Source organism: Herpailurus yagouaroundi, unplaced genomic scaffold (assembly GCF_014898765.1).
Source record: "Herpailurus yagouaroundi ecotype Mexico unplaced genomic scaffold, PumYag 141, whole genome shotgun sequence".
Classification (NCBI taxonomy): Eukaryota; Metazoa; Chordata; class Mammalia; order Carnivora; family Felidae; genus Herpailurus; species Herpailurus yagouaroundi.
Window position 1 is genome coordinate 61542097 of NW_024412396.1, and position 16980 is coordinate 61559076.

A 16980-nucleotide genomic window follows, 5' to 3' on the forward strand; every position below is an offset into this window, starting at 1 on the left:
AGACAGAAAATAGCCTTACCTGAGAAATCAACAGCACAGACACCATATTGGTGGCAGCCCTTTAATACTGACAATGGTTTAATGGTCTCTGTATCCCATATGTGAATTGAGGGATCCCTACCTACCTACAATAGAAAGAATTATAAAAGTCATACAGTTAAATTTTTTATTTTCACATGTATTAAAAGGAAATAAAATGGGATTTTACAGTCTTATTTGTTATGGGCATTTATCAAATAAAAAATATAAAGCAGATTGTATATGTGACTGACATTTCTTTCTTACATTTGGTAAAATGCTAATGAGGCTAAGCTCAGTGTTTCTAGGACTGTTCTGTGTGACTCACAAATCTTATCCTATACTTCATCAATAAAGATAATTCTCACTGAGCACCTATAGTTAGCTGTATTGCCATGCTAGAACAATGAGCACTAAGACATTCAGGTAAATTTTGCAGACTCAATAGGAAAACATGACATTTTCAGTTAAATCAGAATATCTGGTAACAGATGCTTAATGAAGAGGAAAGGCTGTAAAGAAATGGAAGAGAGGATACGTGACCTGGCCTTCAGAAAGTGCACTCTCAGATAAAAAGAGAAGAAAGCAAGTACATTCTAGGCTAGGATAATGCTATAAACAAAGATACAGAGATACTTAAACAAGTACTTAAAACAAAGTACTTAAAGTACTAAGCAGTTAAGACTCTAAATAGATGCTATCACTTAGGTTTTTACTTGGTTTAGACGTTCACTGATGCACAGGTAAACTATCAATTTGTAATTATTCTCTTAGACTCAAGTGATCACTTTTAACTACAAGGATAAAGAGCTAGAATAGCTTTGCCTGTAAAGGCAACTCCTGAAATAAAGGATATAGCTGCCAATTATTATTAATTTTGAGACTGATTTTATATAGACATAACAAATAACAAGACTGCCATCAGCCAATATTTCACTGAAGTTTTTCAGCCAAACGTTCCCACGGACCATTAAGTCTTCTGTTTAACTTCCGTAGAGTTTGACACTTTTGATAATTTCACAGTAGCACTGTCTCCTGGTTCTTTGATCTCCTGGACTCTTACTAATGAGTTTCCTTCAGAATTTCATTACCTGTCCCCTAAATATAAACTCCCCCAAAATTCTGTCTTTAATATTCAGGTCTTTTCATTCTACATTTTTGCCTTGGGGTATCTCACTTTCAGTTTCAATGGTTAAATCAACAAATGACTCCCAAATTCTACTTTCTAATATTAAACTCTTTTTCTGAATTTAAGACTTACATTTCCAATTGCCTATTGGACACCTCACATGGAAATGATGATGATGATGATGGCAAAGGCTAACTAACATTTACTGAGAACTGACTTATGTCCTAGAAACTGTTCTAAACGCTTTACAAGGATGGACTCATGAAACAATCAGCAATTCTAAGAGATAGGCAATGACAATATCCTTATTTTAAAACATATAGAGACTAAGGCATAGAGAGGCTAGGTTATTTTCCCACAGCTAATAGGTGGAGAAGCTTGAATAACACCATGTTCAGTGCTGGTGAAGATAAAAGAGTGAGTACTATTAGGGCACATGTGGGGCATGGCAGTCAGGGATGAGGGGAGAGGTTAGGCAAGTTTTCAGATGTTACCTAAGTTTTCAAAGGAATAGGAATTAGATGAAGTTGGAGGACTGAACAGAAATGGAGGGTAAGAATTTTCCCGAGGAGGCGACTAAGTAAAAGATGTGAAGCAGTATTATACATAGACAAATTCTAAATAGCTCAAAAGACAGGAGCATAGTTTACCAGGAAATAATTGGTAAGAGATAAAAAGAGGAGTCTGGGGGGCGCCTGGGTGGCTCAGTTGGTTAAGCATCTGACTTCAGCTCAGGTCATGATTTCATGGTTCATGAGTTTGAGCCCTACATCTGGCTCTGTACTGACAGCTCAGAGCCTGGATCCTGCTTCGGATTCTGTGACTCCCCCTCTGTCTGCACCGCCTCCCCCTGCCTCTCTCTCATTCTCTCTCTCTCAAAAATAAACATTAAAGAAAATAAATTAAAAAAAAAAGAGGAGTCTGGAGTTGGCCTAGGTTAACTATCTTGAGCTACATGCTAATGAACTTACACATTAGCTTAAAAGCTACTGATAAACACAGAAGAAAAGAAAGATTATTAGTGGATTGAGAAAATGGTTAGGGGGAAAAATCTGAAGATGTAAAACTAGTTGGTTGGTTATAACAACAGATTAGAAATTATGAAGCAAAGAACGGCCAGCAGAGATAAGGTAAAATACAAAAACAAAACAACAAGGCACAGATGTAGTCATGGTAGAGAACTAAGCTATATTCAGGGCAAATCTTGGATGCAGCTCTGGGACTGACTGGCTCTATTGGGTGAAGAGAACAAGTCAGATTTTCGGGCTTAGGCAACCAGGCTAATTTAACGTCATGTTCTAAGTAGGAAATACCAGGATAAGCAGGTTTGAAAGGAAAGCTGAATCTCATTTATCTCCATTTTGGACACGCTGAATCTGAGTTACCCACAAGATATCTAAGTGAGTGTGTTTTAGGTAAATTTTTAGTGAATTGTATATTCCTCCAACTCATATTAGATTGTGAGCTCTTGACAGTGGCAGCCACTGAATTATCTTCAGGAAAGAAGCGGAAAGCACTGGGAGAAATAGGGAAGGCAGTGTAAGCCTGTGCCTTGGGAGAAAGGATTGGACTCTGCAATGCCTAAAGCAGAGTACTGTTGTTCAAGTGAAGCCAGAAGCAAAAGCCCTATGGCTTGATGGTGAAGGAAACCAGAATATATCACCCCAAAATATGCCTCTTTGACACAGAAATTATTTTCAGCTGAGGGCAATAAAGAAACAGCCCCCCCAAACTCCACCTCCTTTTCTGCATAAATGCGATATATATATAGATATACACATATTTGTATACATATAATAATTATACATATATGTGTGTGTATATATATGTGCGTGTGTGTGTGTGTGTGTATATATATATACACACAATTTTTTCAACTATATTGAGATACATTTGACATTATACAACCAGTTGATTATGTAAGTTCTCCCTTTACTGGAGACAGACTCAGCCCAGAGACAGCACAAGAGGAATCCAAAGAAACCTTACTCCAGGAGTTTCATCCTATATATACCTTCCCACAGCCTGTGGCCCTTAGAAGCCTAAAACTGCTTTCCTTTGTCCTGTCATTTCTTTAAGAATCTGCTGTTTTCTATACAAGGTGGAAATATAAGCCGCCATTCTGAGTTACTTTGGTTTAGATTTCTCCAACATGATATGCACTACACCTGTTAATAAACTTTTTGTTCTTCTTTTTTACATTGATTTTTTTGTTAAAGAGCCCCAGCTGAAAATCTAGGACGTCTAGACTTAAAATTGTGCCTCCCCTACAGTAGGTATCCAGGGATGTCCTGTGGGCATAATGACTTTTAATTTAATCTAACCTGAATTCTCTCCAATCCCAGAATCATGCATGGTAGCAAATGACCAGTTTTTATACAGCTTTCATTAGAGTACTGCCAGAACAACTTAACACTGAAACTCCCTGCCAAATGCAATGGGTAAATAATTGTGCTTTAAGAGGAATCTTTTACATAAACTAAAGGTAAAGATTAACAGTGCCCCTGAGGACCTCACCAATCCTTTTAGTTAGTTCTTCATCATGCCCCTAAGATGTGAATACTTCAGGCTACTCACAGTTTTTTAAATAAGCTGTGTTTTGTGGGATTTTTGCCCCACTTTTCCAAATAACATACTTGGAATACTTTCTCCAACCTCCCCTGTCAGGTAAACTGCTCAGTGCAAATGTCATCATCTCCATGAAGGTTTCCCTGATTCTATTAGGCACAATTAATCAATCCTTTGTTACACTGCAAAAGGAATTTATGCATATCTCCTCATTAGTGGTTCTCAGCAGGGGTCCATCTTTGCCTCCCAGGAAACATCTGACATTGTGGAGACATTTTTGGTTACCACAATTGGGTGGGTGGTGTTAATAGACATTCTAGTGAGTAGAGGCCAGGGATGCTGCTAAACATCCTGCCGTACATAGGATTACACTGTACGCGACAATGCAACTATTCTCACAACAAAGAATTAGCTGGCCCAAAATGTCAATAGTGTCAAGGTTAAGAAACCCTGCTTTATTTACACTTACAACCTTGTATCACGACTTTTCTTGCATGTATGCCTTCCCCCTCAGAATATGAATGTTTACCATGGCAAGACCATGCCTTATTTATCCTTATATTCCCAGCACAGCACATTTCCTGGTACACAGCATGTGCTCTATGAATGTTTTTGAAGAAATGGAAGAAAGGAGGGAGGAAAAAGGAAGGAAAGACTGAGCAAGAGGGAGGCACAAACGAAGGGAAGGAAGACGGGAGAAAGAAGAAAGGAAGAGTGTTCTCTGCTTTCAGGAAAGCTCTACAGAGTGATGCAAGTTGCTGACCCCCACACTTCAATGTATCCTAGAAGGTATATTTACACACAGTTTAAAAAGCCAGACAGACTAAGGGAGCTTTAAGCTTTACCATTTATTAACTCTAAGATCTTTCAGAAAATTATTTAATTTCTTCAAACCTAAACTTCCTCATTTGTAAATGGAAATGGATTCCCTGTAAAAGAGGTGACAAGAGTGAAATAGGGTTGATCTCTGAACAACGTGGGGGTTCAGGTGTCAATCCCTGCACAGTCCAAAATCCACGTATAACTTTTGACTCTCAAAAAACTTAACTGTTGACCAGAAAGAAGCCTTATTGACAACATAGTCAGTTAACAGGTAGTTTTATAAGTTACATGTGTTATGTACTATATTCTTAGGACAAAGCAAGCTGGAGAAAAAATGTTAAGAAAATCATAAGGAAAACACATTTACAGTACTGTGAAAAATCTACACGCAAGTGGAGCCATGCAGTTCAAACTTGTGTTGTTCAAGGGTCAACCGTATATACTAAGAAACTAGTAAGGTGCTTACATATAGAAAGAATGTATAAACATCACCCTTTTCCTCCTTCTCTAAGAATACCCACATAGAGAAATATCAGTCAAAACTTTTCTCAGTCTTCTATTTCAACATTTCTGCTTTGTACTTTGGTAAACCTGAATGGTTACTATCATGGTTGTAAAACAAAAATGTAGTCATCCTGTTTGTCACAGAACATTTGTTAATTTCATTATTTTAGCTAACTCAACTTAAAGAAACCAGATATCTAGTCTTTATGTTGCTATGTTTACTCTAATTAAAAAATATATATCTGGACAGGAGGATGACAAGCCAAAACTTTTAGTTCCAAATAAAAAAAGAAAAAATCAAAACAATAAAACTCTAAGGAAAACAGTAGGAAAAAACTGGGGGTAAATTTTATTTGTAAAGAATTCTTTATTCTTCATTTCCTAGAATACAAGAGAGATTTTTTTTAAAAAGTGGACTAACCTAACTGTAAACCCAAACAAAGGTCTAACGTATCTGGCCTATTGCCATATAGTCTTTCAAAGGCCTTACCTGGCCTGTTGCCACATAGTCTTTCAAAGGATGAAGAGCCAGGCAAAGAATATCATCATCATGACCCAGGTAAAAGCGCTGTGTGTTCTGTTGCCGATTATAAATGACACCCACTGCTGCGACATGGTACACAATCTCACCAATTTGAGTATAAAAAAGGTTACTTCGACAGTCATAACCTCTGTAACTGAATAAAGAAAACATATCACATAAAATTAACAATAGACTTATATCTGGTCAATATGGACTATACAGAGGAGAAATAGGTACCTTTTAGGTCAATTTCCAGTTTTACAAGATACTACACAACTAAAACAAAATACAAGCATCTCAAATTCCATAAACATTTATGAACTGTTCTGATTACAAATAGCTAAATCCAAGATATAATACTGAATGAAAAAGAAAGGTGCAGAAAAGTATATATAGTATACTACTGTTTGCATGATACTAAATTTGTGTACCATTAAACAAAAGTTGTTACTTTTTTACGAGTGAAAGGGAAGAAAATGCCCTTGGAAGGTGAAAAATGATGGCTGGAAGGGCAGAGCTGGGAAGATTTTCTTTCTTGTTTTTGTTTTTTTGAATATCTAATTGGTTTTATTAAAAGATTCATGACTCAATATCCCACCTAGCAAGTAGAGGGGAGCTCCCTGGGAAAAGGATTTTCAAAATGTACCCTTCTGTACACATTGTTGAATCATGAGTATACCCCAAAAATGTTCAAACAATTCTAAAATATTATACACATCCAGAAAAAATAGCTGAATCTTTTTTAAATAGTCAATATAATTCCATTTATAGCAACCCTTCTTTTGTGCTTCAAAGAAACTCAATACATAATATATAACTACAAAGAAATACTGCCTATTTTAACACCAGAGATACAATATTCTTACTAAATGAATCCTTTTTCAAATTCCTGACAGCATTATCAGTCAGGTAAGAAAATGATTACTGGGTAGCAGAGAAGGGAAGGACTGAATGGAGAGTCTGTTGTTTCAGGATGAAATATGACACTTGTATTGCCAGATGTTCTAAGAAAATTCAGAAACTGTATCTTATTGAAATTAAAATACAAGGGCCAAATGCAGGCCAAAAAAAAAGGGGGTACAATATAATTCCAAATCAGAAATATTTAGGGGAAATGATAATCTCTTACATTTTACTTATTTTCATTTGTTTAAAGAACTTCATTTCTATAAATGTAATACTAAACTTTAATAAGACAAATTTATTTTCAACACTTAAGCACTTATATAGTGCTCATCATGCACCAGACAATATTCTAAGTCACCAAAAACACTGGCTTATTTACTCCTCATCAGAATCCTATGAAGTAGGTACTGTTACCTTCACTTTACAGATGGGAAAGGCACAGAAAGGTTGAGTGACTTGCTCAAAGTCACAAAGCTACTAAATGTGAACCAATATGTAAACACACAAATGAATAATAGTTGTTTCATACCCATGAACAAAGTGCAGTCGGAGGCTATTTCCTGGAGCCCGCTCTCTTCTTTTAGAAGTACCGCCTTTTTGTCTCTCCTTGTACTGTTCTTTAAGCTGAGGTAGATCTTCTTTGTAAACCTTTAAATAACGTACAGAAGTAAAAATAATCTTAGAATACAAATTAATGAAGGTGTTCACAGGTTCCTAATGTAACTTTCAGACATTGTTGTTACTAACGCTTAGTAAAGTTTTAACACTTAAATAAGAAGGCATTTTATGAAATTTTCTTCCTTGGAAACAACAAATTTACATTTTCTGTGTATCGCACTGACAAATACATATTTAGTGTTCCATGAAATTATTATTATTATTTTTATCCTCAAGTTAGTTAACATACAGTGTCGTCTTGGCTTCAGGAGCAGAACTCATTGTTTCATCTCTTACATATGACACCCAGGGCTCATCCTGAAAAGTCCCCTCCTTAATGCCCGTCACTCATTTAACCCAACCCCTTACTAACCCCCCTATCAATCCTCAGTTTGTTCTCTGTATTTAAGAGTCTCTTATGGTTTGTCTCCCTCTGTTTTTATCTTATTTTTCCTTCCCTTCCCCAACGTGCATCTGTTAAGTTTCTCAAATTCCACATGAGTGAAATCATGTATCTTTCTCTGACTTATTTCGCTTAGCATAATATGCTCCAGTTCCATCCACGTTGTTGCAAATGGCAAGATTTCATCCTTTTTCTTTGCTGAGTAGTATTCCATTGCATGTATGTATGTATGTATGTATGTATGTATGTATGTGTGTATATATATATATGCATATATATGCATGTAATTCTTGAATTCTTAATTCATTCATTAGTTGATGGACATTTGGGCTCTTTCCACAATTTGGCTGTTGTTGATAGTGCTGCTATAAACATTGGAGTGCATGTACTCCTTTGAATCAGCATTTTTGTATCCTTTAGATAAATTCCTAGTAGTGCAATTGCTGGGTGGTAGGGTAGTTCTATTTTTAATTATTTGAGGAAACTCCCACTGTTTTCCAGAGTGGCTGCACCAGTTTACATTCCTGCCAACAGTGCAATAGGGTTCCCCTTTCTCCACATCCTCGCCAACATCTGTTTCCTGAGTTGTTAATTTTAGCTATTCTGACTGGTGTGAGGTGGTATCTCCTTGTGGTTTTGATTTGTATTTCAACATGATGAGCAATGTTGAGCATTTTTCATGTGTATGTTTGCCATCTGGATGTCTTCTTTGGAAAAGTGTCTGTTCATGTCTTTTGCCTGTTTCTTCACTGGATTATTTGGGTTTTTTTGGGTGTTGAGTTTGGTAAGTACTTGGATACTAACCCTTTATCCAACATGTCATTTACAAATATCTTCTCCCATTCCACTGGTTGCCTTTCAGCTTTTTTTTTTTTTAATGTTTATTTATTTTTTGAGAGAGAGAGTGAGAGAGAGCGTGGGACAAGGAGGGGCGGAAAGAGAGGGAGACACAGAATCTGAAGCAGGCTCAGTCTCCAAGCTGTCAGTACAGAGCCCAACATGGGGCTCAAACCCACCAACCATGAGATCATGACCTGAGCCAAAGTCAGACGCTTACCTAACTGAGCCATCCAGGTGCCCCTGCCTTTCAGCTTTGTTGACTGTTTCCTTCACTGTGTAGAAGCTTTCTTATTTTGATGAGGTCCCAAAGTTCATTTTTGCTTTCATTTCCCTTGCCTCCAGAGACATGTCAAGTAAGAAGTTACTGTGGCTGAGGTCAAAGAGGTTGCTGCCTTTTTTCTCCTCTAGGATTTTGATGTCTTTCCTGTCTTACATTTAGGTCTTTCAACCATTTTCAATTTATTTTTATGTATGATGCAAGAAAGAGGTCCAGGTTCATTCTTCTGCATGTTGCTGTCCAGTTCTCCCAGCACCATTTGTTAAAGAGACTTTTTTCCACTGGATATTCTTTCCCACTTTGTCAAAGATTATTTGGCCATATATTTGTGGGTCCATTTCTGGGTTCTCTACTCTATTCATCTATTTGTCTCTTTTTGTGATAATACCATACTGTCTTGATGATTACAGCTTTGAAATATAGGTTAAAGTCCAGGATTGTGATAGCTCCAGCTTTGGTTTTCTTTTTCAAGATTGCTTTGGCTATTTGGGGTTTTCTGTGGTTCCATACAAATTTTAGGATTGTTTGTTCTAGCTCTGTAAAGAATGCTGGTGCTATTTTGATAGGGACTGCATTGAATATGTAGATTGGTTTAGGTAGTATTGACATTTTAACATTTGTTCTTCCAATCCATAAGCATGGAATGTTTTCCATTTCTTTGTGTCTTCTTCAATTTCTGTCATAAGCTTTCTATAGATTTCAGTGTGTATAGATTTTTTACCTCTTTGGTTACGTTTATTCCTAGGTATTTTATGGGTTTTGGTTCAATTGTAAATGGTATCTTTTCCTTGATATCTCTATTGCCTCATTATTGGTATATAGAAATGCAACCAACTTCTATACACTATTTTTTGGTGGAGTCTTTTGGGCTTTCTATGTAGTGTATATTCTCAGCTGCAAAAAGTGAAACTTGGACTTCTTTGCCAATTTGGATGCCTTTTATTTCGTTTTGTCGTCTGATTGCTGAGGCTACGACTTCCAGTACTGTACTGAACAACAGTGGTGAGAGTGAACATCTCTGTCATGTTCCTGATCTCAGGGGGAAAGTTCTCAGTTCTTCCCCAGTGAGGATGATACTAGCTGGGATGAAATTATTTTTTTAACAATGTCTTATTTTTCTTAATGTTTACTTATTTTGAGAGAATGTGTGTGCACACATGTGCATGAGCACACAGGTCGGGGAGGAGCAGAAAGAGAGGGAGAGAATCCCAAGCAGGCTCTGTGCTGCCAGCAGAGTCCAATGAGGAGCTCGATCCCACAAACAGTGAGATCATGAACTGAGCCGAAATCAAGAGTCGGACATTTAACAGACTGAGCCACCCAGGCACCCCAAAATTCTAATGCCTCATAAGAAAATATTTTAAAGAAGATAAATGCAACTTTACTGCGACAAAAAGCTATAGGCAAACAGAATTACAGGCATACTTAATATATCAAGCACTCATTATAAAGGAACATTTTACACAAGTGTACTTTAACTCTTAAAGGAGAAAAACTGCAATAGAAAAACATTTCTTGGAAAATTAAAAGCCACAAAAGATAACAATAAATCAATAAACAACAGGGAGCAAGATAAAAAAGAAACTAGAGTTTTTCAGAAAAAGTCACATGATAATAAAAATTACCTGCCGACGATAGGTAAGCTGTGTCTCTTGTTCAATTTCAGAATCCAGTTCTGGAACATCAGACAGATCTGAATCTGATTCATCACTATTAGAGTCAGCCAGACTTTCTGTAATTTTTAAAAATGAAACACTACTTGTTTAAAGAACATTCATTTTCAAAACAGCACTGTAAAATTAACGATTAGAGCTGCCTGTGCCAACTGACATGGTGACAAGCCATAAAACAATCACATGACATGATCTATTCAAGAAACACAGATGTCAGTAAATGGTATCACAGATCACCTTCCCCTCCACCTCACCATAAACTCAACAGCTACTTTAAATGCCTTTACTGGTGCCACAACAACTGCTGCATCGAACTTGAATGCTGGGCAAACGTAAGTGAATATGACCTATAATTAACATGAAAAATATCTAGAAAATACTATATGCAACAAATGAATTAACACTAGATAATCATGTTCATATATAACTATATATGAAACCTAGATATCTATCTCCCCAAGAATGCACTGAATGTTTGTTTCGATAACGTAACTTATTTCACTCATCCGTCCATGGATTAAAACACACTCAAAAGTACTTTGTATTCCATTCTGATATCTGACTCGAAACACAGCTAGGATTTTAACATTTCCACTAACAAAAAACTATACTGTTAACTTACTAAGACTAATGACATTTCAACAGTAAAATCACTACTTTAGGGTTACTGTTCAGGCAGTGTATACTACTCACCTTGGGGTGCTATGTGAAGAGCATCTTTTAGTTTTCTTTCAGGAATAAATTTCCACTGGAAGACAGAGTGATCTGCTCCACCAATAGAAATAACCCACTGATAGTCATGTGACCACCTGATATTAGTTACATGGGCCGAATGGCCAATATATTTTTTAAACTTGGCTCCTAAAACAAAAAAATATGCCTTTAAATTGATAAACAAACGCCAACACACACACAAAAATACCACTTCAAACCACAATTTCTATACCTGAACCAATACATCCTCCTTCCAATATCTTAACTAGGATCAAAGAGTAAAAATATTAATTCAAAAGTTTATTGAATTAAATCAATGAGTGTACATGAAGGGATGTAAGTCTTTGCTCTACTGATTCACAATGGAATTTCGTAGGAACCCCAAGGGTTGTGAAGCATTTTCTTACTGCTCAAAGAAAAGCCTACAGCCACAAAGGCATCAACTGATTCCACATCACAAAATTTGAATGTTATGACCTGAACCCTTTGGTTTTTAAGTGAAATTCAACTAGCCTACTCCACCCCCATCCCTCCTAACCCTAGCAATCAGAGGATCCTTCTAAAACTTAAGCCACCAACAAAATACAACAACATACAGAAAGGAATATACAGCATGACCAAATGGGATGTATGCCAGGAATGCAATGTTGGTTCAACATTCAAAAATCAATACAATACCCCATATTAATAAAAATAAAATATGCCCAGTTGTCCCAAAAACTATCCTTTATAGTAATTCCTTAAACCTATATGTTTTCTATAATGTTCTTCAACCTAAGCTTGTCTAATGTTTCTTCATGATTAGATTCAGATGATGTGTTTTTTTTTTTGGCATAAGTGATGTATCCTTTTGGATACATCATTTCAAGGGGCAAAGTTCTATCATTAGAGATAGGCTGTATCATTTGGTTAAGGTATTATACACCAGATTTCTCTAACTGTAAAGGAACTGTCTAACTTTGTGGTTAATTTTTATTTTTATTATTTTTAAGTTTATTTATTTTGAGAGAGCACATGCATGAGTAGTGGAAGGGGAGAGAGAAGGAGAGGCAGAATCCCAACCAGGTTCCATCCTGCCAGCGCAGAGCCTGACACAGGTCTCGAACTCATGAACTGAGAGATCATGACCTGAGCCAAGATCGCCAGACAGACACTTACTAAGCTGTGCAGAAGCCCTTGTAGGCGATTTTTTAAAAATAACGTGTGTGATTATAAGAACCACTTTTGTGTTTCTAAGTTCAAAAAACATTCTCTACATCCTGCTTAAACCTAGTATTTGGCAAAATATACAGATCCCTATTAGAGTACATTAGATACAATGATGTTTGGCTTCATTTTGACAATGTTTAAAAAAAATTTTTTTTTGAGAAAGTATGCACAAGTGTGCGTGTGTGAGAGAGAGAGAGAGAGAGAGAGAATGAATGAATGAATGAATGAATGAATGAATATCCCAACCAGGCTCCAAGCTCAGTGGAAAGCTTGATGCAGGGCTAGATCCCACAACCATGAGTTCATGACCTGACCCGAAATCAAGAGTCAGAAGCTTAACCAACTGAGCTACCAGGTGCCCCAATGTTTTAAAATTTTTAAATTAAGTTATAGAAGCCCTGTATGTCAGGATGGCAAAGCTCCATCAATTAAAATCTGGAGATGAACTTTTACCTTGGCTATGAATTTAGGGATAGCATCTTAATGAAAGCATAAAAGATTTGACCAAGACTCATCTAAAATTACAATTTACTGCTGCTTAAGAGCAATGCTGTTAAATTTTAGGAACCAATTTTTTTTATGTAGCTAAATACAAGTCAGTAACTTTCTAGATAGGTAACCTGCCACAGTTCACCCAGGAAAGTCCAATACGGTAAGATTTAGTCCCATCTCTCTCATATGAGAATGCATAATTTAATCATCGAGAGGACTTTGGCTATTACTTTCTTTGATGGGGTCCTTTAAGTACTCTTAGCCACCAGAGTCTTAAAAAAGTAAAGCCAGAAGGGTGTCTGGGTGGCTCAGTCATTAAGTGTTTGACTCTTGATCTCAGTTCACGTCATGATCTCATGGTTCATGAGATCAAGCCCTGTGTCAGGCTCTGTATTGACAGCACGGAGCCTGCTTGGGATTCTTTCTTTCTTTCTCCCCCTCTCTCTTTGCCTCTTCTCTGCTCACTCTCTCTCAAAAAGAAAAAATATATATATTAAAAGAGAAAGTAAAGCCAGAGATTCCAGCAAACAAAATTCTGAGCTTTTTTTTAATTAAAAAAATTTTTAAACATTTATTTATTTTTGAGACAGAGAGAGACAAAGCATGAACGGGGGAGGGTCAGAGAGAGGGAGACACAGAATCTGAAACAGGCTCCAGGCTCTGAGCTGTCAGCACAGAGCCCGACGCGGGGCTCGAACTCACGGACCGCGAGATCATGACCTAAGCCGAAGTCAGCCGCTTAACCGGCTGAGCCACCCAGGCGCCCCCAAAATTCTGAGTTTTTAAGATGTACTAATATTGTCATATTTAGGCATATGAGGGAAGTTATATGAGCATGTATTCTAATTAACTGCAATGGGCAATAGCCCCAAGAGAGTTGTAAATAACTAAGTTATAGATAACCCTCTGAGTCCCTTCCAAATTGTATTCTACAACTACTCAAAGATCAATCTCTCTGGAAGAAAGAACCAGGGCAGCTTAACAAACAAGTTATAGAATAAGTCTAAGGGAAGCTAGTTATTTATAATTAAATGGACAATATTAATAATTATTTAATAATCAGCACTGCTTATTTAACTATGAGAAACAGGTATCTTAAAAGTGAACCACGGGGCACCTGGGTGGCGCAGTCGGTTAAGCGTCCGACTTCAGCCAGGCCACCATCTCGCGGTCCGTGAGTTCGAGCCCCGCGTCAGGCTCTGGGCTGATGGCTCAGAGCCTGGAGCCTGTTTCTGATTCTGTGTCTCCCTCTCTCTCTGCCCCTCCCCCGTTCATGCTCTGTCTCTCTCTCTGTCCCAAAAAAATAAATGTTAAAAAAAAAATTAAAAAAAAAATAAAAATAAAAAAAAAAAGTGAACCTCAATGTCCCACCTTTCACAAAGTGACTCTGACTCACTAAAACCAACAGTATCATCCTACATGTTTCCAGAATTCCCTGTGATTACCCTGTGTAATTATACTTACAACACTGAAATGTAATAATCTATTTACTTGCTAATTCCTCTAATAAACTATAAGCTCTCTGAGGACAGGGATAGCATCTTGTTTACTCTATATCCCCCGAGTGCCTGGAACACAAGAAATATTCATTAACTATTTGAAGAAAAAGAAAGAAAAACAAAGATCACATTTCCCTTTACTATGTACACTTGAGTTAGAATACTAGGTTATAGAAGAGGGAAGAATATTGAAGGAAATCAGAGGGCATGAACATGACTCCAACCCTTACAAAAGGCAACAAAACGTGATGTAAAGAATATTAGAAATTGAAATAAAAAGACTACAGCTTGCTAAAGAGTCTGCTTGACTACTTAATAGCACAGGAGCTTGAGCACATCATGTAACCTCTCTTGGACTCCATTTCCATTCTAATAGAAGTTAGATTATAAGCTCTCAAAGTTCCTTCACCATGAAAACCCTGGCCTAAGACAGAAAATGACAGAAGAATAGGTAAGGCCTAAATAGTATGTCATCAATTAGAATGTTTCAGAGAAAAGATTTATGGGAACAAGATAGAATGGTCATAGGAACTTCCCGATTTAAAGGAGAAGGGGAAGACAATTCTTGATGAGGCTAAAGCAATATACTGAAAAATTTTTTTGGTGATCCCATTTCTTTTCTAATTGTTTTAAAGTATATTTTAGTATAAAATCAGTATGAGCTAATCCCTTCAATAAATTGTAGCAATATGACAAAAGAGATTTTCCTATTTAACTATGTTTTAATGACCTTAACACTTTTTTTTTATAAAATATGACACTATCTATCTGATCCTAGTATAATATTATTTTAATACACAAAACAGAACTATTCATCAAAAAAAAGAGACAGATTTGACTACGTTGCAATTAAGAACTGGTCAACAAAAGGCACAATAATAGTAAATTATTGTAATTGTTATAAAAGTAAGTAAAAAACTGGAAAAACACATTTGCAACCCATAAAAATTACAAATCATTTGTATTTAGAGTATAAAATAATAAAAAAAAAACTCCATAGAAAAATAGGGAAAAGATATTAAGCCCATGTTTGACAGAAAAGGAAATGCAGAAAACCAAAAACAATGGGGAAATGATCCATCTCACTAGATAAATGAAAATTAAGACCACAATGAGACACCATTTAAACTAATTAGACTTACACAAATTAAAAAGTGTAGCAATGCCAAGTGTTGAAAAGGATGTGGATCAACAAGGTTTTAAAAATGGTATAACCACTTTGGAAAACAATTTGGCATTTTCTTATAAATTCTCTATGACCCAGCAATTTCACTCCTAAGTATACATCTTTGAGAAACTTGCATATAATAGCAAAAACTGGAAATTACTCAAATGTCCACCACAGAAGAATAAATGCATGAAATGTATCTTTTTTTTTAATACATGAAATTTATTGTCAAATTTGTTTCCATACAACACCCAGTGCTCATCCCAAAAGATGCCCTCTTCAATGCCCATCACCTACCCTCCCCCCCTTCTTTTTTTTGAGAGAGAACAAACACAAGCAGGGAAGAGGGGGAGGGAGAGAGAATCTTAAGCAGGCTCTATACTCAGTGTGGAGCCCAACACGGGGCTTGATTCCACAACCCTCGATCCCACAACAATCATGACCTGAGCCAAAATCAAGAGTCAGATGTTCTGTCCCCTCTCTCTGCCCCACCCCTACCTGCGCTCTCTCAAAAATAAACATTAAAAAAAAAAAAGAATGTAAAACTTCATAACTAATCTAAAAGAGAATTTTTCTAGTAATACTAACTTTATGTAAGTATATAAATTCAATAAACGCAGAATCTTAAAATATTTCTACTAATTCATTAAAGATGCAGTAGTTACGTGGCACGTGGGTGGCTCAGTCAGTTGAGCATCAGATTCTTGATTTCAGCTCAAGTCATGATCCCAGGGTCATGGGATCCAGCCCCAAGTTGGGCTCAGCACTGAGCATGGAGCCTGTTTGGGATTCTCTCTCTCTCTCTCCCTCTGCCCCTCTCCCCAAATCACGCTCTTTGTCTTCCTCTAAAAATAATACATATATTTTTAAAAAGATGCAGCAGTTATATCCTATCTTCTGTTCCCCCAATTACTTACCCAGTCTCAAGCTAACTTACAAGTGCCTAGAAATAAAAACCTTTACCATAAAATAAATTTCTAATAAAAATATCACAAAAAGAAAAATAAGGAAAACAATTTATATTCTTGAAGCAGTGACTGAATAAGACTAATTTTTCTAAGACTTCAGTAAAATATTCCCAAAATTCAGAATACTATACATTTTAAAAATGAAATAACTGTGCAACAGAAATATCCTTCCATGTTACAAAAGATAAAAACTGTCAATAAATCCAATTCACTTGACTAAGAAAGCTCAGAAAATTATTTTTGTTTTTGCATAGGGTCAGTATACGAAACAGTGTGCAGAATCAATGTCTAAGATTAAGACCATCATGATTAATCTTACTGATTCCACACACCTTCTAACTAAGCAAGTTTCATCTTGAGTCATAATAAAACCTTTTTTTTTAAATTTTTTTTTAACGTTTATTTATTTTTGAGACAGAGAGAGAGCATGAATGGGGGAGGGTCAGAGAGAGAGGGAGACACAGAATCTGAAACAGGTTCCAGGCTCTGAGCGGTCAGCACAGAGCCCAACGCGGGGCTCAAACTCACAGACCACGAGATCATGACCTGAGCCGAAGTTGGACGCCTAACCGACTGAGCCACCCAGGCGCCCCCATAATAAAATCTTTTG

At 36.6% G+C, this 16980-nt stretch overlaps 1 protein-coding gene across 12 annotated transcripts in view; it reads right to left on the reverse strand.

The window, feature by feature from the left end:
* Window positions 1-16980, reverse strand: part of EML5 (EMAP like 5) — a 181420-nt gene that overhangs the window by 94073 nt on the left and 70367 nt on the right. For all 12 annotated transcript variants that reach the window (XM_040477952.1, XM_040477951.1, XM_040477950.1 and 9 more), the window contains 5 exons: window positions 11014-11181; window positions 10273-10379; window positions 7000-7118; window positions 5532-5718; window positions 20-125 (listed from right to left, as the gene is read on the reverse strand). In XM_040477952.1, coding sequence (XP_040333886.1) covers window positions 20-125; window positions 5532-5718; window positions 7000-7118; window positions 10273-10379; window positions 11014-11181 — 687 coding nt within the window. The remainder of the gene's footprint in view (window positions 1-19; window positions 126-5531; window positions 5719-6999; window positions 7119-10272; window positions 10380-11013; window positions 11182-16980) is intronic.